The sequence below is a fragment of the Cupressus sempervirens genome, chromosome 10, assembly GCF_028749045.1.
Source record: "Cupressus sempervirens isolate cs-2001-9-10 chromosome 10, ASM2874904v1, whole genome shotgun sequence".
NCBI lineage: Eukaryota > Viridiplantae > Streptophyta > Pinopsida > Cupressales > Cupressaceae > Cupressus > Cupressus sempervirens.
This window is the reverse complement of record NC_143127.1, coordinates 551,643,926-551,671,514: the sequence shown is the minus strand read 5'-3', so window position 1 is coordinate 551,671,514 and position 27,589 is coordinate 551,643,926. Positions and strand designations below refer to the sequence as shown.

The 27,589-nt window shown below is 36.2% G+C and overlaps 1 protein-coding gene across 2 annotated transcripts in view; it reads right to left on the bottom strand.

The window, feature by feature from the left end:
• LOC149535076 (putative peptide/nitrate transporter At3g43790) overlaps nucleotides 1-27,589 on the bottom strand; it is a 202,447-nt gene that overhangs the window by 101,978 nt on the left and 72,880 nt on the right. For both annotated transcript variants that reach the window (XM_089807859.1, XM_089807860.1), the window contains 2 exons: nucleotides 19,071-19,283; nucleotides 18,890-18,977 (listed from right to left, as the gene is read on the bottom strand). In XM_089807859.1, the coding sequence (XP_089663985.1) occupies nucleotides 18,890-18,977; nucleotides 19,071-19,283 (301 nt within the window). The remainder of the gene's footprint in view (nucleotides 1-18,889; nucleotides 18,978-19,070; nucleotides 19,284-27,589) is intronic.

The following is a 27,589-nucleotide window of genomic DNA, read 5'->3' as shown; positions in this document are numbered from 1 at the left end:
TTCGGACACTTGGCATCCTCATGATCTCTAGGACCGCACCATCGGCATAGCAACTTTGGTGCATTTGTCGTTGTACAGTCTCTGGCAAAGTGGCCCCATAAATTGCATGTGCAACATTGTACCATTGGGCGGCCATTCGCATCGTATTGAATTCGGCTGCGGCTTCCATTATTGGCATTGTTATTGTTTTGACCTCGCCTATTATTTCTATACCCTCCTGACGTGGCACCCTCGTTGCTGATGTTTCCACTCCCTCCTACCACGAAAGCCTCCTGTGTGAGAAGTACTTGTTGAGGTCCTCTTGTTTTCATGTTGAAGGGGTATTCTTTTAAAGAATGTCCCATAATTTGGCAGATCTCACAGAACTAGTTCTTTGGACAAGATCCCTTTGTGTGACCTTCTGTCTTACATTCCATGCACTAGAGGTCGTTTCCCTTCGTCTCTTTTTGCATGTTCTTAAATTCTTTCATCATTCGGATCATATCTTTCTGGAGAGCTTGGACCTTCTTGCTACCTTTTTCGTCATCGTTGCTCTCTTCTTCTAAAGACACATTATCGTCTAACTTGGATGAGCTACTCTTCTTCTTCTTCTTTGTTTTCTGCTCACTTTCTAAGTTCATCGCCCGATTGTATGCTTCAGTGTATGATGATGGTGGCACAATCTTCATTTTCTTCCGCAACTTCGAACGTAGTTCTTCAATGAACCATCTCTTTTGCAACCCATCTGCTGGCTTACTTTCCATCTTGTTTATTAAGTCTTTTAATTTTATGGCATATACTCGAACTGTTTTTTTTTCCCTTGCTTCGTGTTTTATATCTTTGCTACGATCTCATTGTCATCCCATAACAATTGAAATTCGGTGGTAAATTCCTTTTTAACGTTGTCCCAATTGGTTAATTTTTGGGGATTCGTATTGGCAAACCACTCAATTACTACCCCGCTTAGGGTTGCCGGAATTTGTTGGACCCATTCATTTGTATCTGTTATGCCATTCGCCCTCCAAATTGTTTCGCATATTTTACAGTGTCAAATTGGATCGGCTGTTCCATCACCATCAAACTTTGGCAACTTTTCCTTCGGTCCAGCCATTAGTACTTGATTGTGTGTACAGACGCTATTTGGAACTCCCACACCGGTGTTTTGCACTCTCACACTAGCACTCTCTCCAACAGTTGGCTTATTTCCAACAGCTATGTTTCTTGGTGAAGAAGGGTCTTCCCATTCTAGAAGTGTATCACGGATGAAGAGTTCACTCCATGCTCATGCTCCCTCGGCACTTTGTGCCGTGTGAGTTAATTCCCTTCCGTCTGGATTCTCTTCCCTCGACAAATACAGGTTCAAAAATTCTTCCCTTGCTGCTTCCACCAATTCCACCCGCTATTGAGTCTCCTCCAACAATTCCTCAGTGCTTCGATATCTGTCGGCAATTTGCTGAAACGTCCATTTGCGTTCGGCCTGTTTTGCCAAAATTAAATTTTCTTGTGCGGTGTGTATTCCATCTTTTCCCTTTAGCTTATTTCTATCCTTGTAAGGCTGATTCGGCATTAGTTTGCATTCCTCTACCTTCGTTCCAGGTCCATCAGGCAACGACGCCAAATGTTTACCGTTTGAGTAAATAGATTAATGCATATAGACAATGAAAAAGTAAAAACAATACTCCTCTTATTATTCGCATATGCCAAGAGATTACATAAAGCTTCCAATGATGATTTACAATGATCTCAGATGGGGTATATATACTTCCCGCTGAACCTTCCCGAAAGGGTCAGTCGGCTACATGACAATGCTAATCTACCTATCGGCTACACAATCTTTACTAACAACATCAACCCGTCAGCTACACAATTTCTACCAACAACAATCTTTTTCAAAAGCACTTTTCCTACAACACTCGCCAGGTTCGTGCCACATAACCTCATACATATTTTATTTTATACATTTTTTATTACGAATTTGTGTCAATTTAATTTTCTACTCTTGCATTTCCTAGCCTAATGGGTCCCATGCCTTTACTTAATTGGGGGGAGTGATATATTCATTTTTCAAACTTTCAAATTGCATGCAAACATTGAGTTTTTGTCCTCTTGAGATGACTAACGTCACATGCGTGATGATGTAAAAACCCTTTGTCAGCTATAACTTTATAACACCAATTTCTTTAATATTTAATGGTTAGACATTCTATCAAACACTTGTAGAGCAGCCTCATAACCACTGTCAATGACATAGCTAGATGTGAACTCTCATGCCACCATAGTCAAGCCAAATACTGAAATAATATTTGTAATTCAACTTGATAAGTATCAACTTATAATTTATTATTCAAACCCTTGGGGTTGCAGACTTACACTTAACAAAGATAATGATGAAAACTTTAATTACACTACCCAATAGCGACAATACAATCTTGGCATACACTTATTGGCAAACCATGTGCAAGATATAAGAAGAATCTAATTTGAAAATGTCAATGATTGGTCATAATATTGGAATCACAATCCAGATTGAAGTCAGCTTTATCCTTCTATCAATTTGCAGCCTCTAGATGGAAATGACTTGCAATGTGCATGTAATCATGACCCCAAAAACTTGATAACCTTAAACCACTAACCGCAGGGCTGAATAACTAATTGACAGCTCAATTATTGAGCGTTGGATGGAGTTGGGCAGTAATAATCCCACAAAGTGCAGCGCTAAACCCAAATTCAGCTCCCAAGTCCTCACATCAATGCCATAAACAAATCACAAGTGGTTAAGCATGAACACAACACCTCTTGGTTACCACGTGGAGCTTAGAAATTGCTATGACAATTTTGAAAAATCCCAAATGCTGCACACAAGATCAATGGTTGCTTGCAAGAAACCCACGCGAGCCTCATATGAATCGCAAGTATGCTGGAAAGTCACAAACTCCTTCACAAATCAGTTACGTCTCACAAAAGCCAATCTCCAAAGATACAAGATGGACAGTAGGAGATATGCACGCTATATAACAACACAATTTGCCAATGCAATTCTCAGAAACTTCTTAAAACCCTCAACCAAATGCACAATAATTTCAGTATAATCAACAAGATTATTTTCCCTAGATATAGAAGATACAATAGGAGAGAGTTGGCTAATTGTATACTTCAGCACAATTGCCAAGAACTTCTCAGACGAGACCCTTATACTTCAACAAGGGCTCACAGGTCAAAAATCAAAAAAGCCACAAAGGCACAAAAAAGAAATATATTTTTCAAGTGTGCCTTTCCCAATGAAATGAGCTTTCATTTATAAGTTTTTGTTGGCAAAAGTTTCCATAAAACTCCACTTCAAAAAACGAGGAAGTTTCCCAAAAGAACTCAACACTATAAACTTTCCAACTTGTTTTTTTAGAAATATCTTTAAAAGTTATTATAATAATATAGACATTATTATAATAATGCAACTCAATAAATAATAAATAAATAAGAGCTCATGCAATTATTAGCATGATCAACTGCAGGTGACAACCAATTACCAAGCCACCCACTGCACTACCAAGAATAGAAACTACTAAAAATAGACTTACTAAAAATAGCAAATCCATAAATAAAAATAGTAAATCCATAACTGAGACCCCCAAAAAAACCCTATTAGCTCATGAGGGCCACTATGATGAGCTAACTCTATCAACCACACAGACTGGTCAAAAATGGGGACATTACAGTCCTCCCTCCCTAAGATTGCTTGTCCCCAAGCAATTCCGAAGCAAAATGAACACACAATCCACCTGGATCCCAAAGGTAGAACTGTGTACCATCCCTGCTGTGTACAAGCAACTCATGTAGCACTAATACTGACCCGAGGTGCTAATGAAGGCAACAACCCATTAGAACTCAACGCAACTAGAATACCAATATTGTCCACACCTGAGTTCCCATCAAACTGATAATCACACCCAACTACATTGTGGAGATGGTAACAACCATAGGTATCTGAATCACTAACACCAACTCCAGCCTCTGTCAAAATGTTTAGGCACCGCAAGCAGTTATCAATCCCATCTGCAAAAGATGGTGCTAACCCATCCCATAATGGATGGTATGAAACTGGAACCAACCCACACCAATGTGAAACCAAGTCCTCTACCTGTGGGTCAAAAGAAAAACGATGAGCACACCTTGCAGTGTAATGCCAATAAAAACTCTCAATCTCTGTCAATGGCTCATCATCATCAAACTAGGAATCAGAAGATGGCTCCAATCTCTGACTTCAAAATATTGGTCGGGCACGATCCTAGGCAACCCTCTCAGCAAACCCAAACTTAAAATCCCTGTGGGGAAGCATAGCAGACAGAGTCTCTACAATCTTTCCCACCAACCTCTGAATAGCATGAGAGCCTCGGACAAGAGTACCCTCAGACACTCCATATGAATCCTCCCTCATATCCGAACTCTCCAACAAATACTCTATGAAGGATTTTGTGCAGTAGAGATTATATGTGGAAGCATTCACCGACTCCCCTACAACCTACAATTGATCCCTCTGAAAATGTGGCACTACAAACTGTCCAATGCTATAAGCTGTATGAGATGAAAAAATAGATTTGCTTCCAGTAGAAGGAAGCAAATTAGCATGAGATCCCAACTCCCCTGATACTCTCATCTCATCCATCCCTACTGCACCCATATCTTGGATGGATGTGTTGGCCTCATCATCATGTCCATAATCCTCAATTGTAGAAGCAAACTCACCACCAACTACAATATGCAACTGAACTAGATCTGGGGCTGGTGTGCACTGAGCATGCTCCAACTCTACGGTCACCTCATCCAATTGTGACTGTGACTCCTGAAGAGCCAACTGAGTACACTGAAGAGAGTCCATAGTCACCTCAAGCTCTTGGGTGAGCTCCACCACCTCCTCCTCTTTCTCTAACAATGTCTCATCACAGGTGCTACCCCACTCCAGAAGGTAATCCCAATCAGCAACTAGCTACGAGTAATTATGTTTCAAAATCTTGACAGCCTCTCGAAGCGCATGAACCTCTGCTAGAGAAAGATTAGTATTATTGTGCTCATCAAACTTAGGAGCACCCCAACCAGATGTAGCTAGCATCTGATGGACAACATCATGATGTCCAAGAGTTGAAGAAATGTCACTATCATTTTCCTTCAGCTGACTGGTCACATGATGTCTCTATAACCCCTGACTCCTATGCAATCTTTGTCTCACTAACTGCACTATGATAGGAAACTGAATCAGAACTGCCCACCACAAGATCACTCATACATGTGCCACCATCCTCGCACAATTCCTCATCCAAAGAAATGGAAACCCTTGCAATATCAATCTCCTCGCATGTCTCAACTTCCAACTCAAACATAAGATCATGTAAACATCAACCCTAGAACTCATCAAAACCCTCCTCGGAGTCATCACCCAATATCTGATAAGGGCTATCATACCCAGTGCAACTCATAGTATCATTAGATGTGTCCATACCATTTGCATCCACATCTCCCGACTTCGTTGTGACACCTATATCACCAACATCATAGTTGGGTGACTCCATACGTGCTTCGGTCCCACCTAAGGAAGCAACTGCCTCTTGTACTGGAGCAACACTATAGTAGTTGACATATAAGTCACCAATAACAACTCCCTCCTCCGGTGAGTCTGAAAAGTTAGTGACAACTCCATCATCAAATGCATCTGAACTAACCATAGCGCCTACCTTGGGAGCCTCAACCTGCTGAAGCATGTTAGCTTTTATAGATCTCTAATAGACAAAACTATTACAGTAAATAATGATAGATACTCTTACTTGTATGACTGCAGAACAGATTTGATTCTCAAGTGGTGACTGTTCTGTGATTGTTGAGATGACAAAGATCTTCCAATGAAGCCTGTTGATAACCTGTACTATAGAGTGAATATAATAATTGTCTTTCAACAAAGAGTGCAGAGGAGAAAGTTGAGAATGATCCTGTAATTATAGTGCAGATCGTTGGGACTTATAATGCCTTGTATTGATTGTTATCCTCAGCGATCTGCCTATCCATTTATATATTGGTGAAGGGTCATGACCGGCCACGAAGAGTCATGCCTCTACGATGGCATGACTAACAACTATTTGTTAGTGTAACTTAATATATACACAAAGCAATCGGTGTTATATTCCAACATTGCCAATATAATGTTCGCTGATACAACATTGTTGATACAATAAAGGTCGCTGATATAATATAGTCTGTTGATATAACTATCTGTCGATAATGTCATTAAATGTATGTTAAACACACACACACACACACACACAGATATATATACATACATACATACATATGTATGTATGTATGTATGTATCTATGTAAATAACAACAATGAACATTTATCAGAGAAACCCAATACAAATTTGTATATATCAAAGGAGCACCATTACTTCTACTGATGCTATACATCAACACTCCCTCTTAGCAAGGGAGAAGTAATACACCTTTAGATTTCAGAATAGAATATCTAAACACTTTATCTGATCTTAATATTCTGAAACAGTGACTAGTCAAATAATTAAAATCACCATGCTATGAACACTATCATAACGTACATTATGATCTCTAATTGTCCGAAACAATATCTAGAGTAATCTTAATGGATATGTTATCCACGATCTCTAATTGTTCGAAACAATATCTAGAGATGTCCATGATAACATAATAGATTCGTTACTCATGATCTCTAATTGTCCAAAACAATATCTAGAGATGTCCATGGTAACAGGCCTATCATTTGCAAGATCGTCACCTTACAAACAATTACTTTTTGAATAAATATGTCCATGAAAGATCGTCACCTTTCATTACATATCTGATGCGACTAAACAACAATAGAAGCATGAACTCACATGAATTGAAACTTTAAATTCAATATTCAATATTACAAATTAATCATACCAAGTTTTTCTCTGAAGTATTTCAACTTCACTTTAGCAAGAAGCTTAGTAAAGATATCAGCTTTTTGCTCATTAGTACTGATATACTCTAGTTGAATGATTCCTCGATTCACCATATCTCGAATGTAGTGGTAAGGAATTTCAATATGTTTGGAACGATTGTGGAAAACCAGATTAGTTGAAAGCTTGATGCAACTTTGATTATCACAATGAATCACAGTGGGCTTCAAAGGTCTTTTGAACAAATCTGCTAACAACTTTTGTAGCCATACTGCTTCTCTAGCACCCAAGGAAGATACAATGTATTCTGCTTCAGTAGAACTTAATGCAACTGAAGATTGTTTTCTGCTGAACCAAGAAACCATACCAGATCCTAGACTGAAGCAACATCCAGAAGTACTCTAATGTTCAGTAGGACTGCCTACCCAATCGGAATCAGAATATCCATGAAGTTCAATGTTGACTTTATCATATTTGGTTCCCATGCCAATAGTACCCTTTATATATCTCAAAATCCATTTAGCTACATGTGGATGTATCTTCTTTGGTGCACACATAAATTGACTCAAGGTGTTAGTAGCAAAACATATCTCAGGATGAGTATTCACCAAATACATTAAAGATCAGATAATTTGTCTGTAGTAAGTGGAATCTGTAGGTTCTGATTTGATCATATCATCCTTCAACTTGCGTAGATTGACTTCCATGGGAGTAGAAGATGGTTTACATTCCATCATTCCAAATTTTGTTAAAATGTCGACTGTATATTTTTCTTGATTCAAACGAATGTAGTTATCTTGTTGCCAGACTTCTAATCCAAGAAAGTAGTGAAGTAGACCTAAATCTTTCATTTCAAACTCTGTTGTGAGTTCTTGTTTGCATTTCTTTATGAGATGTTTACCTATTATTAACAAATCATCAATATATAACACAAGAATAATCATATCATCACCATCTATTTTGAAGTATAGATTAACATCAGCATCATTTTTAGAATATCCTAACTTCATTAGATAGTTGTCTATCCTTTCATACCATGCTTTGAGAGCCTATTTGAGACCATAAAGAGCTTTCTTTAATTTACAAATGTGAGTTTTGTTGTCATGAGTGTTGAGTCCTTCTGGTTGCTCGATATAAACTTCTTTAATTTTGCCATTTAGGAATATTGTTTTTTACATCCATTTGATGAACCTTCCATCCCTTAGATACTGCGATAGCCAAGATGATTCTAACTATAGTATATCTAGCAACTGGTGCAAATGTTCCTTCATAATCAATGCCTGCTTTCTGTGAGAAAGCCTATGCTACAAATCTGGCTTTGTACTTTTCAATGCTGCCATTAGATGCATGCTTAATTTTAAACAACCATTTTGAAGAAACAACTGATTTATTTTTAGGTCTTGGTACAACATCCCATACATCATTTTTTAGTATGGAGTTATATTCTTCAATCATTGCTTTTTTCCAAGACTAATTTGAAAGTGCTTCTTTAACATTTGAAGGTTTGGTTTTTATAAATTCAGTTAATAATGCAACATAACATGATTGATTTCATGTTCTTTTACTTTCTCGAATCACTTCATTAAGTTTAACTTGATTTTTTCTATCATTTTCCTAGCCCTCTTTTTATTGTTGACATTTTCAGAATCTTCATGATTAGACATAGTGGAAGAGGATGGTTCAATATCATTCTCCCTCTCAATTTCTGCTTAGTGATTTCCATCTACTTTAGGAATAGATTCAGTAATGGATTCATCACTGTTTCTAGAAATATTAAAGGCGATATCTTCTTCAAATTTCACATCTCTGCTTATCTCAATTGATCTTTGACTTGGAATGAAGACCTTGTATCCTTTTGTTGTTTCATTGTATCCAATAAGTATCCCCTTCTTCCTGGATGGTTCTAGTTTTATTCTTTTCTCTTTAGGAATGTGGATATAGATAGGATATCCAAATATTCTTAGATGACTTAAAACTAATTTGATGCCCGTAAATACTTCTTCAGGAGTGGTGTTCTCTAATACTGAGTGTGGACATTTGTTCTGAATGTAGATTGTAGTGTTAGATGCTTCAGCCCATAAGGAAGTATGGAGGTTTTGATTGTGCATCATTTCTTTAGCTAATTCAACAATTGATCTATTTTTACATTCAACAACTCCATTCTGGCGAGGATTATATGGTACAAAAAACTCCCTCTTAATCCCAACAATGCAAAATTTTTTAAAAATATCAAAGATGTATTCACCTCCATTGTATGACTTTAGAATTTTTATTTTTTGTCCTCACTGATTTTCAACTAGGGCTTTGAACTATTTGAATTTTGATAAAACTTCAGCTGATTCTTTCTGTTTTAAAAAGTAGATCCAAATTTTTCTAGAGTAATCATCAATAAAAATTACATAAAAGAAGCACCCGTTAAGAGAAGGTACAGACATAGGACCGCAAAAGTCAGTATGAATCAGTTCAAGAATGGATTTTGATTTGTGAACACTTTTAGGAAATGATTGTTTAGTATTTTTGCCTACAGCACATTCTTTGCAAATACTTAAGTGATCAATTTTGAGACTAAGTAAACTTTTTACAATTTTTCCTATGGATGATAATGCACGATAGTGAAGGTGACCTAGCCTCCTATGCCAAATTTCGGTGGAATTTGAAGTTTCATGAATAAGAGCTAGGTTTTGATTATTACAAAGTTTATATAGACTTCCATCTCTAAATCCGATGGAAATGGCTTTCTTGATATTAGAGTTCTTTGGCAAAAATAGAACTTTGTCCTGTTGGAAAGTGATTCTAAATCCTTGATCAGCAAGACCAGAAATAGAGACTAGGTTTCTTTTTATTCCTAGTACATATTAAACATTTTTGAGTTGGAGAGTAATTCCTGAATTTAGGTATACTGAACACGAACCAATGCCTTTGATAGGATGAGTAGAGTTATCACCAATGGTAACTTCTTCTGAGGATTGTTCTGAGAAAGTTTCAAATTTGTCTTTAAAACCAGTGATGTGCCAAGATGCTCCACTATCTATGATCCATGTGTTGTGGTTTGAGTTTAATTCACTTGAAAGGGCTAAGTAAAAAGCATAGTTTTCTCTTTCTTCTTTCTCTACTTCCTCTCCTTTGATTTTTGCTAAGGCTACTTGAATTCTCTTCTTTTCAGGGCAAAAGTTATGAGGTGACCAATTTTATCACATTTGAAACATCTAACTTTGGACCAATCACGTTTCTTATATGATTTGTCAAATTCGCTTCTATTATGTTTGAATTTTCTTTTCTTGTTTGAATTTACATGAAGTGCTTGAATGTCTCCCTCTTGATTTGTCCTTAGTCCTCTTCAGACTAATCTTGATTCTTCTTGTGTGCATTCATTCTTTAGTAAATCAAATTTAGGGAGTTTGGGTCAAGAGCTTAAACCTCGAATAAATGTTTCCCAAGATAGAAAAAGATCTCTTAGTGCTATCATGTTGAGTTCTTTGTCATCAATACGATTTTTCATTGTTGCAAGTTCATCTTTTAATTCAAAAATCCTTAAAAAGTAGGATGTAATAGATTCTCCATTTTTCATTTTTATATATAGTAGATCTTGTTTTAGGATTAATAATCTACTAATATTGTTGATTTTAAATGTATCTCTTATAGTGGAGAACATTTCAAATGCAGTCTTGAGACTGGATATGGATGGAAGAATATGATCTTTTACAGAATCTATTATAATTTTCATTGCTTTGTTATTATGTCTTTGCCATGTTACTTTCTTTGGATCATTTTCAGGAATGGATATGTTTGTTTCAATATACTCCTCTAATTCCATTTCTCTTAATATTATCATGACTCTAATTTTTCATGATGAAAAATTAGATGCACCCTCAAGCCTATCTTCTAGTCTCACATGATTCAGCATTTTGATTTAATAATATAATTTAGCTTTTGTAAATCTGAGACTTCAGATTTTAATTCTGAGTAATAGCTTTTCTTATTAGAATGGCTCTGATACCATGTTAGTTTTTCTAGATCTTTGATAGAAAAAACTATTACAGTAAATAATGTTAGATACTCTTACTTGTATGACTGCAGAACAAATTTGATTCTCAAGTGGTGACTATTTTGTGATTGCTGAGATGACAAAGATCTTCCAATGAAGCTTGTTGACAACCCATACTGTAGAGTGAATATAATAATTTTCTTTCAGCAAAGAGTGTAGAGGAGAAAGTTGAGAATGATCTTGTGATTATAGTGCAGATCGTTGGGACTTATAATGCCTTGTATTGATTGTTATCCTCAGCGATTTGCCTATCCATTTATATATTGGTGAAGGGTCATGACCCCCGTAGAGTCATGACTCTACGGTCACATGACTAACAACTATTTGTTAGTGTAATTTAATATATACACAAAGCAATCGGTGTTATATTCGAACACTGCCGATATAATGTTCGCTGATACAACATTGTCGATACAATAAAGGTCGCTAATATAATACAGTCTGTCAAAATTACTATCTACCGATAATGTCATTAAATGTATGTTAATCTAAACACACACACACACACACAGATATATATATAACAACAATGAACATTTATCAAAGAAACCCAATACAGATTTTTATATATCAGAGGAGCACCATTACCTCTATTGATGCCATACATCAACGAAGCTCAGTGCTGCTATCCATCACAGGCACATCCACATGTCCTCGTGAAACGAGTCCGTCATCAACATTGTGGATAGGACTAGCAGGTGCTATACTAAATGAAGGAACATCAGCATCATGGACACCTGTCGGGGAAAACTCAAACCTCCTTCCCTGCAACCTCAATGTCGGCTCTTTAAAGGCGGAAACCATATACCCCGCAGCCCTCTCAACTATCATTGCATCTAACAAACTCTTTGCCAGCCTCTATTGATGAAGCTTAAGTTTCTCCATACTCTCCTGCAAAGCATTCATTTTTAAGCTAACTTCCTCATTACTCCATCGATTTCTAGAACTGCTAGTCCTATGTCTGTCCATAGCTGGAAAAATTGAAGTGTTGGTCATTTTAATAATCAGATTTGAAAATCTTCAAAGTCTAACACCGGACAAAATTAAAACTGAGCCCAGTTCTTGCAAACTGGCAGGAAACCGCTCTATTACCACTATAAAAACCCGTTGCCGATTATAACTTTATAACACTAATTTTTTTAATATTTAATGGTTAGACATTTTATCAAACACTTGTATAGCAGCCTCATAACCACTGTTAATGACATAGCTAGATGTGAACTGTCATGCCACCATAGTCAAGACAAATACTGAAATGATATTTGTAATTCAACTTGATATATATCAACTTATAATTTATTATTCAAACCCTTGGGGTTGCAGACTTACACTCAACAAAGATAATGATGAAAACTATAATTACACTACCCAATAGAAACAATACAATTCTGGCATGCACTTATTGGCAAACCATGTGAAAGACATAAGAAGAACTTGATTTGATAATGTCAATGATTGGTCATAATATCATAATCGCAATCCAAATTGAAGTCAGCTTTATCCTTCTATCAATTCATAGCCTCTAGATGGAAATGACTTGCAATGTGCATGCAATCATGACCCCAAAAACTTGATCTGCAACCTTAAACCACTAACTGCAGGGCTGAATAACTGATTGACAGCTCAATTATTGAACATTGGGTGGAGCTGGACAGTAATAATCCCACAAAGTGCAGCACTTAACCCAAATTCAGCTCCCAAGTCCTCACGTCAATGCTAGAAACAAATCGTAGGTGGTTAAGCATGAACACAATGCCTCTTAGTTACCACGTGGAGCTTGGAAATTGCTATGACAATTCTAGAATATGCCAAACGCTACATGGTTGCTTGCAAGAAACCCACCTGAGCCTCATATGAATCGCAGGTATGCTGGAAATTCACAAATCAGTCATGTCTCACAAAAGCCAATCTCCAAAGATACAGGATGGACAGTAGGAGATATGCAATGCTATATAACAACACAATTTGCTAATGCAATTCTCAGAATTCTCATGAACTTTCTTAAAACCCTTAGCCAGATGCACAATAATTTCAGTATAATCAACAAGATTGTTCTTCTCCCTAGATACAAAAGATACAGTAGGAGAGAGTTGGCCAGTTGTGTACTTCAGCACAATTGCCAAGAACTTCTTAGACGAGACCCTTATACTTCGGCAAGGGCTCGCAGGTCAAAAATCAGGAAAGCCACAAAGGCATAAAAAACAAATATATTTTTCAAGCATGCTTTCCCAAATGAAATGAGCTCTCATTTATAAGTTTTCGTTGACAAAAGTTTCCATAAAATTCCACTTCAAAAAACGAGGAAATTTTCCAAAAGAACTCAACACTAGAAACTTTCCAACTTGCCTTTTTAGCAAAATCTCTAAAAGTCATTATTATAATAATGCAACTCCATGAATAATAAATAAATAAGAGTTCGTGCAATTATTAGCTTGATCAACCGCAAGTGACAACCAACTACTAAGCCACCCACTGCACTGCCAAGAATAGCAACTAGTAAAAATAGCAAATCCATAAATAAAAATAGTAAATCCATAGCTGAGACCCCCAAAATGCCCTATCAACACATGAGGGCTACTCTATCAACCGCATAGACCGGCCAAAAATGGGGACATTACAAATGACATGTCCTTCCACAATTACATCATAAAGGAAATTAAGTACATTAATAATTGAAGTTTAACTTTTAATGATGTATTAGTGACATGTTTAGGATGGTAGGCCTTGACACGAGCGAAATATCACGAGAATTGATACAAGTGAGATATCATTAGATTTTGTGCATTAAAAACATTTAATTCCAAGAACCCAGTAGTCCTTGTACACCATTTTTTTTTTTAGTCTATAACATCCTCTACTGCAACATTGTGAATTTTGATTGACTAGCCATTGTTGTGTTCTGCAAGCATGAAGATTTTATACAAATCTGTTGTTCATAACAATGGGAGGAGATCTTCAAAGATATGAGCCGGTGGATCACAGGGTTTCGCTGGATGATGTGTCTAGTTCCAAAATGTTTAGAAGGAAAGGATGGTTAGACTATTGCCTGAGTCTTAAGGGGTTTGATGAGGAAGTCGCTCTTCAATTTTTAAGTACTTTTAAGGATGGATTTGCAAAGGTCAAAGGTCTAGAAATTGAGTTTACAAAGGATATTGTGGCCGAAGTAATTGGTTTGTCACAAGAAGGTGAAAAGTGGGTAAAGGATTTTGATTTACGTCCAACTAGGGCACAGTTTAGTTTGCACAGTGATGCTCCGTTGGATATAGATAAGAAGCAAGGCACTTCCAGATTATCTTTGCCCTTAGAATTCATGCAACCAGCATAATTCATCAATAGTACTTCACTTGTGAAGGGCACTATAAGTATTTGGATGGTCTACATTTCAAAATTTTGGCTCATCTTCGACACGACAATAGACCAGTAAATCTTCCTAATTTCCTATTTAATCTTATGAAAAAGCAAGTTCCTTTAGTTCAATCAGGAAAAGACCAGTCTATTTCACATCATTGATTGACAAAATTAATTGTGGAAAGGGAATTAAACAAACAATCAATTGGGACATGGGAAGAGTTTCTGCAAATGAAAGAGGTAAAACCTAGGTTGGTCAACCCTAGAGGCTAGGGTGTTGGGCGTAGGGAACGAACATCCACTGGATATTGCAAAGTTATTCCAAGGACAAAGGATGTTCCTGAAGCCTCTCCTTCCAGTTCTAGATCCTCTAGGAAAAGAATTTACAAAGCTGATGCCTCTGCGTCTAAAAAGAAGAAAAGTGAAAATAAAGGAACTACCAATGTTCCTAAAACCCCACCGTCTGTAAAGACTAGATCCACCATTAGGGGAGACAGGGGTAAAATTGTGGAAACAGAAGAAGGAATGTTAGACCAGCAACTTGATAGCGGAAATAATGTCAATGAAACTATGTTGTCCCATGGGGAAGAAAATCCAAAAAAACCTCTTCAAGTAGCTACGGAGGAAATAAACACTAGCATGAGGAAACGAAAGAATCCTCCATGCTCGTCTACACCCTCTATAAGAAGAATTGTCAGGCTTATTTAAAGCAATAAGGTTGCTAAGGCCTCCATTCTAATTGTCAACCTAGAATCCTCTGAGTTTGTGGAGAGGTCCTCTTCAAAAGGGTGAATTTCAGCAAAATGTAGCCAGTGGCACTGAACTCAACAGCCAGAATCCACAAACAGAAGTTAACCTTAGTGTTAACTATGTACTTGTTAATAGTGATGGAGATTTTGAGGAGTTAGGAGGATTTGAGGAAAATCCTGTCATGCTAGACACTTGTGAGAATTCAGAAGACCTTCCTTCTTAGGAATACCCAGAATTTAGACAAGAAATTGTTAAAGAAGTGCTAGAAAAGCTCAATCAAGATGGATTAGAGACGCTGGCTAAAGCAGTACGTGAGTCTAGTAAGGAGGAAAATGTAGTGACAACGCTTGTTTAATAGAAAGGAGAACCCTCCAAGTCATGGAGCACTATAAAAGTTCCTCACCAGGTACCTGGCTGGGTAGATATTTTCAATCAAGAACCCTTGCCACCACCTGATTTGTCTACACCCCTATATGTAGGGATCAATGTCTATCAACAATTGTTGTGGGAAAGAGCAAAGTGGATGTTAGAGAAAGAAAATTTGAAACATGTCATTGATGAGCAAGGTCATCAGCTAAAGCAAACCTCAGACCAAAATTGAAATTTTGAAGGGACAAATTGGATGAATCACAAGGTTGATTCCTAAGTTTATGGCATGCAGATCACCCTTTCCGGTGTATGCATTATTCCTCAAGGAACAACTTGCTAATTTCAAATTGACAAGAATTGTCAAAGGGCTCAATCCCTCTATTTCAACTCATGAATTTTATGATGCATTCTAGTCTATTCCAATGACTCTGAAGAACTTCTTGTGTGAATTATACTTGCATAAATTGGTAGTGGCAAATGATACAAAATGGAACTCACTCCTTTATGCAGGAGATGTGCAAATGAGGGAAGATATGTCTTGGATGCAGAATGAAATAAACAGGGAAAACACCAAGATGCACCATATAGGGATAATGAAATGACAACTCCTTTGTTGATGAGGCCTAAGGTTCAACAGTCCCCACAAACATTTCTGGATTGGATTTCTATTCTGGGAAACCCAAGCAGAGCTAATAAGGTATATCCAGTAAGAGAGCAGGCTTTTACAGTTTGGGAACAGCATGCATCTCGTGATATTGAAACAACAATTGTTTCTTCAAGACAAAGGTGGACATGGATGTCACATGATTTAAAGATAAGGGAACCCACTCTCCGCAAAATTTAACTTTTGCCACTATAAGAGCCCCATGGTATATCGAATTGGGAAGGAGTTTGTGTCATTAGGAGCTTCCATTAAGGTTTCAGCCTCCCATACTCTTGCAACCATTACTAGCAATGAATGATAATGCAGAGGATCATGATATGTCTATAAAAGTTCGGCAATGGAGAAGGCTCAGAGAAAATTATGGATATTTTGATTATGTTAAGAATGGGCTTGGGGAAAGGACAACTAGCGATTGGAGAGTTTGTGCTAGAATCCGAAATTTCATGGCTGCTATGGACCAGCAATAGTTCAGTTGGGGGGAATGATGGGCCTCCAGAAGACCATCTTTCTAAGTTCTTTTAATCTTGCTTTCAACAATTATCTTGCAAATTGTTATGACTTCGTGGTTTCAAGCATCTAAACTTATGGTTTTTTATGCATATATTATGTGCGTGTGCATGTGAAGACACGAAGTAGGGACATGGGTAGTTCAAGACATAATAGTTGCTTGAATTTATGGACAGAAATGGTATAATGAAGCAGTTATAAATGCTAATAAATGTTTCCCCATTTATGCTATGCTTTGGGTAGTTTACCTCCTATAGCCGTAGGACTTGCAAGAGTGTTAATTGGAACTTTACACCTTTTCTCTAATATTGATGATGAGAATATATATGTATATAGAAGGTTATGTACGCATTGATTATTTTGCAAGTATTGACCACAGTTATGAAAGGACCAACATTTCAGCACTGGAGTCAAAGCCAACCACAGATTGCTAGACCTTCGTAGGCAGGGCAAAACATTTATTGCTTTTTTTTAAATGCAGCACACATATGTAGCTTCCAAAACTTGCTATATTCCTGGAAGATTTATTTGTGGTTAATGATGTTTCTATTTTGAACTTTATGAATCTGTAATTGATTCTCATTAATGGAGTAATCTTAGATTTAGGAAGTCGTTGTAGGGTTCCCTTAAAATAACAATTGTTGTAACTTTGAGGGCAGTCGAAGAAGTGGAATGAATTGGTTTTCATAGTAGAACTATTTTTTTTCAATCAACTATAATCTTTCTCCATGAATGAATAGAATGCAAAGTTCAAGTTTATATCTTTTATCTTGATTGTGTTTCCTGTTCACTCATCCTAGGGGGCCCACTTGCTGAGATAACTGTTCTGTTAGAGTAGATTTCATTTCCTTGTTCATTCTTAAGTAAGGTAGAACTTTGTTGCTCCTGCAGCCATTGATAACAGAATCAGTGAACTGTTCCTGCAACATAGGCAGTTAGAGTAGTTCCTATCTATGATTACATTTTTGTTAAGAGTAATTCCATTTATTGGTATTAGTGTAGTTTTCATGAAGCTTAAGCATTTGAATTCCATGGGTTAGTTTTAAGATTGAGAAAGTTTAAAGCATATACTTTGCAAATGCCATTCCAAGTTTACGTCACTGGTCGATAATTAAATGAGACTAAATAATTCATTTAGAAACCAGTTAGGATGTCCAATCCTAAATAGGCAGCCCATTGCTTAAGGTTTCTGATACCCATTATTTGGCCAACCAAAAATCACAGCATGGAAAGTACTACAAAGTTCAAACTACCTTAAGAATCAAAGTAGTTAATTTATCACGAAGTATGCTCAACTCTAAGAATGCTATAGCCAATACAATAAGGGGGAAGGTCATAAAGAGCTTGCTATAGCCTAATTAGTATTTGGAAGCTAGAATACTAAGGACCCAATAACTGAATCTCCACTATATAGTGATGAAGTAATTGCAGAAAGTCATCTTTAGTAGAAATCCTAAAAATCTAAAACCACTATACGTAGAGAAAGTTGGCATGCCTATTTTGTTAACTACAAATTTGAATTTTCTATGGGAGATGTAGATAGAAATAAACCTTTTTCGATTTATAAGTACTTGTAAAATCAATTTATTTTTGTAGTTCATTGGCAGAATTAGGTAGTTGTTATTCAATAATTATATGTGATAGTCAATGGTAATGGTCTACCTTCTTTCCAATGGGTCTTCTACATAGAATTTTCATGGTCGAGGAAGAGGTCTAATGATAATCCATCAACTGCCCTTGATCTACTTGAATTGTAATCAGGCAATGCCCTCAAGAAAGCATTTATATTGTTATTATTGTACAATCAATTTCGTGTTTATTGTTCTTTATATGTTTATTATTACAACTGAAAGTTTAAAAGGAAAGTAAACAATATAGTACTTATGTATTTGAAAATTAAGATTACACATTCATTATGAGGGAGATATCACAAATTTTATATGAATAAGAAAATCCATGTAGCTTGCTTTGGATATCTCAAATCTCTTCCCACATTTAAAAAAAAAAATAAAGTACTAGAAGAGATTTACAAGTCCAAGTATTTTGATTTATATCAACTATGCCAATTTGATCAAACATCATTGAAATGGATTTTAAAATAAATGAATTGCAAGCAATATTTTGAGTGCTCCTCATATGCTCAAAATCTAAAACATGCAATTATTTTGGACAACTTTGTTGGAAACAAGTATATAGTCCATACTACATCAAGAATATATGGTTGTGCAACATATTTATCAATACTAGCAATAAAATATTATAAGAATCGTAAAGACCATGTAATACCCGTGATTGCTAAAACAACTCCAACATCACTACTGGTAAAACTCAATCCTCCAAATTCTTTAGGGCTTACAGCCCAAAGAGAAAATATCTACAAATGTAAAAGTTAAGTTAGAGAGCTAATTATATTTGGAAGCTTTAGATCAAATGTTAACTACTTGACTATCAATATAGTATTCCATACCTCTGAATATGCAATATCATGCAAAGCGAAAGCACAATATACAATAATTGATGCAATTGCTGGCCAGTTCTTTAGCAGCGATTTCTTGTGCACTTGTTTTGTTTTGGTAGTTTCTTCTTTAATATTTTCTTGAATAGAATTTCCTCTTGAACCAAGCTCTGGATCACAATGGCCTTTCTCCTCACTTTCTAAAGGGTGATTATGAAGTGTCTCCTACATTTTAAAAACAAATAGCTTTTTTTTCAAATTTGAATTTAGAACAAAATATACACTTTAGTTTATTATTTTGTGTTTATAAATTTCTTATGGTGCTTGAAGTTCATGAATGAAATACCATACACTAAAACAGACGGAACATACAAATGTAAATTTGGAATAATACAGTAAGAAACTACATTATTCAAGTAGTATCCGAGATCCTAATAGTTTTGAAGACATTTAATTGGAAATTATCTACTTCAATAAAAATGGAAAGCACTCAATTCTACTTGCATCACTATAATCTAGTTCTATGAAGAAAAAGTGTTGTCATTGCTTCTTAATTTTTACAAAAAAATTTGAAAACCCTCTTACTGAAATTCAATCCTAGAGAATGGAAAAAGAAACAAAGATTGGATTCAACACTTCTACAGATTACACTCTTTATGGTTAAAAAGGATTTGTCTTACAATGACCTTAACGGTCAAATGTACACTTATACGCGAAATCAAGAGGTACTTTGAACTTGAAGGTATCCCTAATAGGTATCAATAACCTTTTAAGGACCCTTTTTTCTGATAGTGGTGGGTTGAATGGGTGAACTAAAAACTATGTATGGACTAGTATGGAGTTGGGTTTGATCTTTGCATGAAACCCTATGGTGTGGTTGAGGTACTATTATGGGTCACCTCCTAGGAAGTCTCAATGCTTCAACCCTTTGAGCATCAATTGGATGTAATATAGGCAAAATGGACTGTTCATGCTCATGAGATATATGTTTACATGAACCACTACTAAAGAAATATAAATCAGTTATCTTGAATCAAAAAGTGTGCAATTGAATCCCACTAAAACATTGTGATATATGTATAGACTACTTAATAGTGATAAACAAAGTCCAATTTATGAGTCTAAGACGTTAGCTTCTTTAGCTCTTTAGTCCATTGAATCAATTCATGAGATTAGATCATAGGCAATAATAAAGAAATAGAATAAACGGGTTTCTTTTATTCATGCTTTGGCAAAGTCCATTAACAAGTTGTTGAATTTGCCTATCAACTTTAACATACTTAAGATGCCACTTTTATCAAATTCAACACAAATAAAGTAAATAAATCTGTAATGTTTGACATTTTTATATGGATCTTGATAAGTCTTCTAACAAGTGGAGTTTTTTAGTAGAATAAATTATGTCATGACTCATGGGAATGTTTGGCAATATCAGGGTTTAATGGTATTTGTGAATTCTGTGAAAAGTATGAACATTTTGTGCACATTTTCTTGAGTTGAATTTGTCACATTAGTATATAAAACAAAGTAATTTTTCAAAAAAATAATAGTCATAAAAAAATTTATTCAAGGTGCACCTCTCAAATTTCTTGAAGCCACTTTCAGTGATATTTCCTATTGAAGATCTGTTGGTTTTTATGGAAAAAGTGAAAATAATGAATTTTTTGCAAGGAAAACAAGTGGTTCATAATTTATATGCTCAGTTTAAAAATGGCCTAAGTACTTCCCACATTCCTTAATGAAGGAATCTCTAGACAATGTTCCATACATCTTTTGTAATATCCCTTTTTGGATATTTACTAAACAGTAAAACTCTTGATGTAAAACTTATAAATTTTTTACTGAACAGTAAACCAGTATTTGATATAAATTCCAGAACTTAAATAAACTTTATGACCAGCAGTTATGCATATGAGACAACCTAGAAAAGTGTGTTTATTTTCTCCAATATTCAGAAGTACATATTTAGACCAGCAATGAATACAAATAGTTGCCAAATGACGTTACTGTATTATACATCAGCAATACAATAACACGCAACAATTCAGAAAATCCAATCTTATAAATAGAAATAACAGTCAGATTGGCAATATAGATAAACTTGTAAGAAGGCTAGGTTTGTGTCCAACCTCCAAAAGCTTCTTCAAAGGTTTGCATCCTCGAAAAAATAACCAGTAACTGTTTCCAACTTCCAACTTAATATTTGTTTTAAATATTATAATCTTCATAACTTCCCATGTGGAGTTTCTTGTACCTTTATCACTTTTTCCAATGTAATGCACGCTATTTGAAGCAATGTGTGATAAAGCACCTTTTTTGTCCTTTAGTCCCTTAAGTGAACATAGTACTTTTTTGAAAATAACGTAACAAGTTAAATGAACTTTAATAGTCACTTAGTCAGTAAATCATATAATCATCAGGCATTAAAATAATTGATCAAACGAACTTGGATAAGCACGTGCAATAGCTCGTTGGAAAGCTTTCGGCGAGACACTTCCAAACCAACACTGGGATATCAAGAATGTTGAGCTCTGTTTACTTACTAAAAATAGTAAGTATCCGAACAACTTGTCAAAACTGCTCTAATAGTTCTAAAACTGAAAAAGTCTACGCCAAACTTGAAACTGAACCCTATAAAGAACCTTTTCACCCCCGAAACCTAGGCGAAGTGAGTTGAAACAAAGAATTATAATGTCCCAGAAAAAGAGGACATTACAAAGCCTCCCTTCTCAAAGATTGCTTGCCCTCAAGCAATCCGCTCGTACCTGCAGAAACCAATGCCAGGATCCCAAGTGAGAACTCGTGGGCTGTCTAAGATACCACTAACCAGCTCCCGTAATATTTGTACCACTGTAACACTCCTGCAATAACTGTACCGATGACAATGCCAGATCCGGCCAATCTGACTCCACCACTATATCACTCTGGTGAAAACGAAGTAATCCTAATCTCTGGAACTCTGATGTGTCAGAGGGTTGAAACACACAAATCATAATCCTATGACTGTGTAACAACACAACATAATCCACCAGAAGTAAAATACTATTAACACCTGGATTCTCGATCACCCAATCAAGATGATCCTGGATAAAGGAATTGTTGGTGAATCACCAACATCATGAATGCTCACACTGTCTTCAATATGCTGTTGGATAAAAACTGAAGGCACCTCATGTGGAACGTAGAGTACTGTATGTCCTCCCCACTCATCTGCAAATAACTCATTGACCCCTGAAGGCCAAACAGAATCAACAAATATACTACTAACGTCCACAGGCAAGTCACTGATAGCTGGAATGTACCAACAAGAAAAATCACCAATCAACAAGTAGGTCGTGGTCATCTTGTAAGAACTGAGTGATAAATCTCTAGGTAAGTTGAAGAATCCCTCAGAGCATGCTAAGAATAAATCTAAATTTCCTACTCCACCATAAGTACCCTCGCTTATGTCAAAATCTTCATAAAAGGAAGGTTCACCATTAATTGAAATCTTTGAATTATCCTCACTTGTATCACTAACCATGTGCTCATGTGAAGATTTACAACTATTGTCATAAAAATAAGAATTTTCAGATTCATCAACTTGTTGATCCATAGAATTCTTCTCATAAATGAAGTCTCAAATGAGGAACACGTGATTGGATTACATTGTTTGCTTTCACATCTACCTGCTTTATGAATTTTTTCAATGATTTGCGTGATTTCTTGTGCCCTTGAACCACGGTTATCTTCTTCATAAGTGGCTGCCCCACTTGTTTGATTTTCAGCTTTGTGGATGGAGTAATGCGTTAAGCTCAATTGAAGGCATAGCTCATCTACCTCATTCTCCTTGTCCTTTCTAAATTTTATGGCTAGATCTCTATCCATTAATAATTGCAAGTAATCATATTTTATCATTTTCAAAGTTTCAAAAATAGTATGTAAGAGAGGGCTTGTGACACCACATACACTACCATGTCTCTCTTCTATCACAATCTTCCGCATGAGATCCTCAACCAATTTGGAAGAATCATCCATCCTTGTCAACACTTGGACAATCTTGTCCTCTTTGACCAAAAGCATATCCAATAAGTCAGGGAGCGATAATGATTTTTGACCAACTCCTTCGAACACAAGCGGGTTGTTCTCCATAGAATCTTCACCCAGGGAGACAACATTTTCATATATGTCCTCTAACTCAACGTGTGCTAGATCATCTATCTTGCCAACATTGCAGTCCATTTGCTCCTCCTCAAAATTTGACATAATTTCCAACCTAGTATTACCATAAAATTTATCCAAGCTAATTTCCATGTCGCCAAATATGATGGAGTTTTCCATGTCTAAATAAGATGGCGAGTTGCCAACGTTGACGGTTTGGTCAACTCTTTTACCTGAGCCATCAATATGCTCATTAGAAGGACTAGTGTAAACAACTCCATAAGATACTTCTGTCTCCCAATTTCCTGTCAGTATACTTGTGCCATTATTAGTATTTTGCATATTATCATGCGAAGGTTGCTTTTCTTTCTTAGAGCCATTATCAAGTTGATTGATATCTTCCCTATGCAAATTTTTGTAACTGTCCTCTGCAAGGAGATCCTGCGCCAAATCATAGAATTTGTTTCTTATCATATTTGTCTTGTTTTGTAGCTCTAGCTGAAGGTCCACATATTCCATGAAGGGTAGTTCTTTCTGAATCTGTGGAGGAAATTTGTTGCACTCATCATATATACTCATTATTTCAGTGCTCATATCAGATTGAAAATTTTGGGCTAATTGTTGTTGCGATTTAACAATGTCTTTCTTGACTCTCTTTTTTTTTTAGCCATATATTTCCCCATTTGCAAATTTGACTACCTGATGTCAACTACAGCCCAAAAACAAGAATGAACTGGATTCATAGAGGAAGGAAATAACCCTCAAACTACTTAGTCTCAGCTTCAATCCACAAAGGACTCTTCCAGATATAGCAGCCTTGGATGAAGGACCAGTATTATCCATGTTGAACAACAATAATACACATAAGGATCTAAACAATGACCCCTAAACATTTCCCGTGCCTAAGTAGGTTCTCCTGTTTAACACATTAATCACTGCATTTCCACGGCTGGAGTGGCAGAATAGAGCTGGGTGGAAGCAGAGACACACAACACTAGCGTCTATAAGTTTAATAACTTTCCAACTCAACGTATTCCTTTCCTGGGATATACCACTGAAGAAAAAACTGAACACAAAATTCAGTTATGAGATTGAGACATTTTATCAAACACTTGTTGTGTAAACTTAACCTTTTCAATGTATTATTGTTTTGCAATCACTTAACTCCTTCGAATGCTCTAAAGGTGTCTGCAAATCTAATGTTGCCTGGATAGGCAACTCTAATTTGGATCTCAGACCGCAGTGGTCTTTCCCACCCTCACAATCTTCAATAAGTTGAGGAATAGTATGTTTAATTGTACCAAACTTGCTCACAAATGCATCCAATATACACCCAAGTAAGGCCCGTCCTTCTTCCTTGCTGGCAGGATCAATGCCTCTACTAAAAATAGGTTCAACCAGATTAAGCATCAATCGTACACAAATAGTTTGTACACTAAGTGGGAGAGATGAATCATGCATGTTTCTTGAAAACAAGTATATAAACTGTGAGAGCTGAGAAAGTGAAAGATCCAACCGAACATGATGAATTAACTCTACAAGAAGAGTATATGCCAATGGCCTTAGAGTTTTGAAGCCAGCTCATCCAGTCCCTACTAAAACCCTTCAAACTTTCAATTGTTGTTATTAGCTAGTTCCATACAAGGGTGGTCTCAAACCTCTTATAAGTATAATTGGTGTCTGCTCGTCATCATTTCCAACCGGATTATCTATGAGAGCCAGCTCAAGATAGTTACAATCCACACCAAATGATGCGGCCAAGATCTGCACCTGTTTTAAATCATTTACATCCACAACAGCCACGTCATGCCTTGTTTTTGACTTCAAATTATTAGTTGTTTCCTGCTAGTCAATAAAACATCCCTCAAATTCCCAACACTCTAACTATGATAGCAATCAAAGATGCAAGCACAATTCTTAACATTCCAAAAATATCGATGAGCGTCTGCATGCCACATGCAGTCGCTAGAGATGATGTCGGATGAAACAGTCGGCAAACAAGACGAGCTAGTATGCCTGGATGTATACCATGTGGATGATGAAAACGCCTTGTAATAGCCCGTGTGTTTGGGACTGAGGAGAGCCTGCGACTCAAAGGTGTTTCCAACATGCAGCTATAGGTCGTGTTCCCTCAGAATATCCATGCTGTGTCGTCGACAGTGGTCTCTTCCAACCTGTGTAATGACAAGATAACCTCCGTATGTGGTTGCTGCATAAGCTACAAAATACTGGTGCATCCGTCGATGTTTATGTCAGTCAACTTCCAATCCGGCTATCTAAAATGTTATTTGGCAAATCTCCAACCCATGCTTCCTATCAACTGCGGCATTCTCTTTCCTTGCCCCCGTGTTCTGTGTTGTAAGAAGAACAAGATCAAATACCGCATGAGGATATGGTACTTCTCCTTCAAACAAACTGCCGACTACACCCTGTACTTATTGTTCTGATATGCTGCGAGTCCTCTATTACTGTGTTTGTACGCAGTCTGAAAGGGGTAACCGGCTAACAACCAGTTCTGTCGTATTCCAAAATTTTGTTCCTATGCTAAAACAATGTATAGTATAAATTCCGACTCAAAGAATGTTGCTCATGTGTGTCTTACCTCTACTTAGTATAAAGGGCCTCCTTGTTTGATCTGATGATATTCCTTGCTCAAATCTCATGCCTTCCAAACCGGATAGAAATTACTTCTGATGCTGCAATCTCTATTAAATCTATTACTAGGAAATCACATAGGCTGGCAAAAAGACTAGATCTGATACCACTATAATATCCCTTTCCAGATATTTACTAAAACCCTTGATATAAAACTTATAAATTTTAAACTGAATAGTAAACTAGTATTTGATATAAATTCCAGAACTTAAATCGACTTTATGACCAATAGATATGCATACGAGAAAACCCATAAAAGTGTGTTTATTTTCTCCAATATTCAGAAGTACATATTTAGACCAGCAATGAATACAAATAGTTGCCAAATGATGTTACTGTATTATACATCAGCAATACAATAACACACAACAATCCAGTAAATCTAATGTTATAAACAGAAATAACAGTTAGATTGGTGGTATAGATAAATCTGTAAGAAGGATAGGTTTGCGTCCAACCTCCAAAAGCTTCTTCAAGGGTTTGCATTCTCGAAGAAATAACCAATAACTGTTTCCAACTTCCAGGTTAATATTTGTTTTAAATATTATAATCTTCATAACTTCCCATGTGGAGCTTGTTGTACTTTTATGACTTTTTCCAATGTGATGCACGCTCTTTTAAGCAATGTGGGATAAAGCACCTTTTTTGTCCTTTAGTCACTTAAGTGAACATAGTATTTTTTTAAAAATAAAAAGACAAGTGAAATGAACTTTAATAGTTACTTAGTCAATAAACCATATAATCATTAGGCATTAAAATAACTGATCAAATGAACTCGGATAAGCACGTGCAATAGCTCGTTGGAAATTTCTCAGCAAGACACTTCCAAACCAACACTGGGATATCAAGAATACTGAGCTCTGCTTACTTACTAAAGATAGTAAGTATCTGAACAACTTACCAAAACTACTTTGATGGCTCTAAAACTGAAAAGTCTAGGCCAAACCTCGAACTAAAACCCGTAAAGAACGTTTTCGCCCCCGAAACCTAGGCAAAGTGAGCCAGAACACAGAATTATAATGTTCGAGAAAAAGGGGATATTACATCTTTGCCTTCATAATGTTCCAACATGTTCCTCATATAGGCTTGTGCCGACTTACCAATATCTATCACATTTTTATCCAACATATTTGATATGGATGTAAAGATATGATAGCTATATGTACTAATCAAGCAAAATTTCTGTAACTCATTCATAAAGTAGACATATAGAAGTGTTATGTTTGGTTGTACACTATTGTATACCTATGAAACACAGAGTTTGTGCTTTATTTTTCCCAGTTGTTTTCAAAACTGATTTACATTGTATATTAACCAACTTTAGGTTGTAGTTGGCCTCAGTCAATTCGCTAGGTAGTTGTGTCATACTCTTGTTTATTAAGTAATAAATTTCACAAGTCAATGGAGATTGCATCTATTCAACATAAAATTGTTAGGTTTTTATTTTTTCAATGGAAATGGAAGCAGCAAATATGAAAATGGATAAGGTAGGGAAGATGCACATTTGGAGTGGTTTTGCCACATGGAAACTCTATCCAAATTCTTTAAAATGGCCCAAGTGGTCAACTTCTCAAGATTGGATCAAGTGAAAGAAAATACCAATTCAAGGAACTAAAACCTTTGCTTCCTGACTTGAGCTCAGTGGAAGATGGACATTTGGAGTGGACATACCACATGAGAAATCCATTTATACTCTTAAAAGTGGTCAAGTTGAGCAATTTTACAATTTAGGCTCA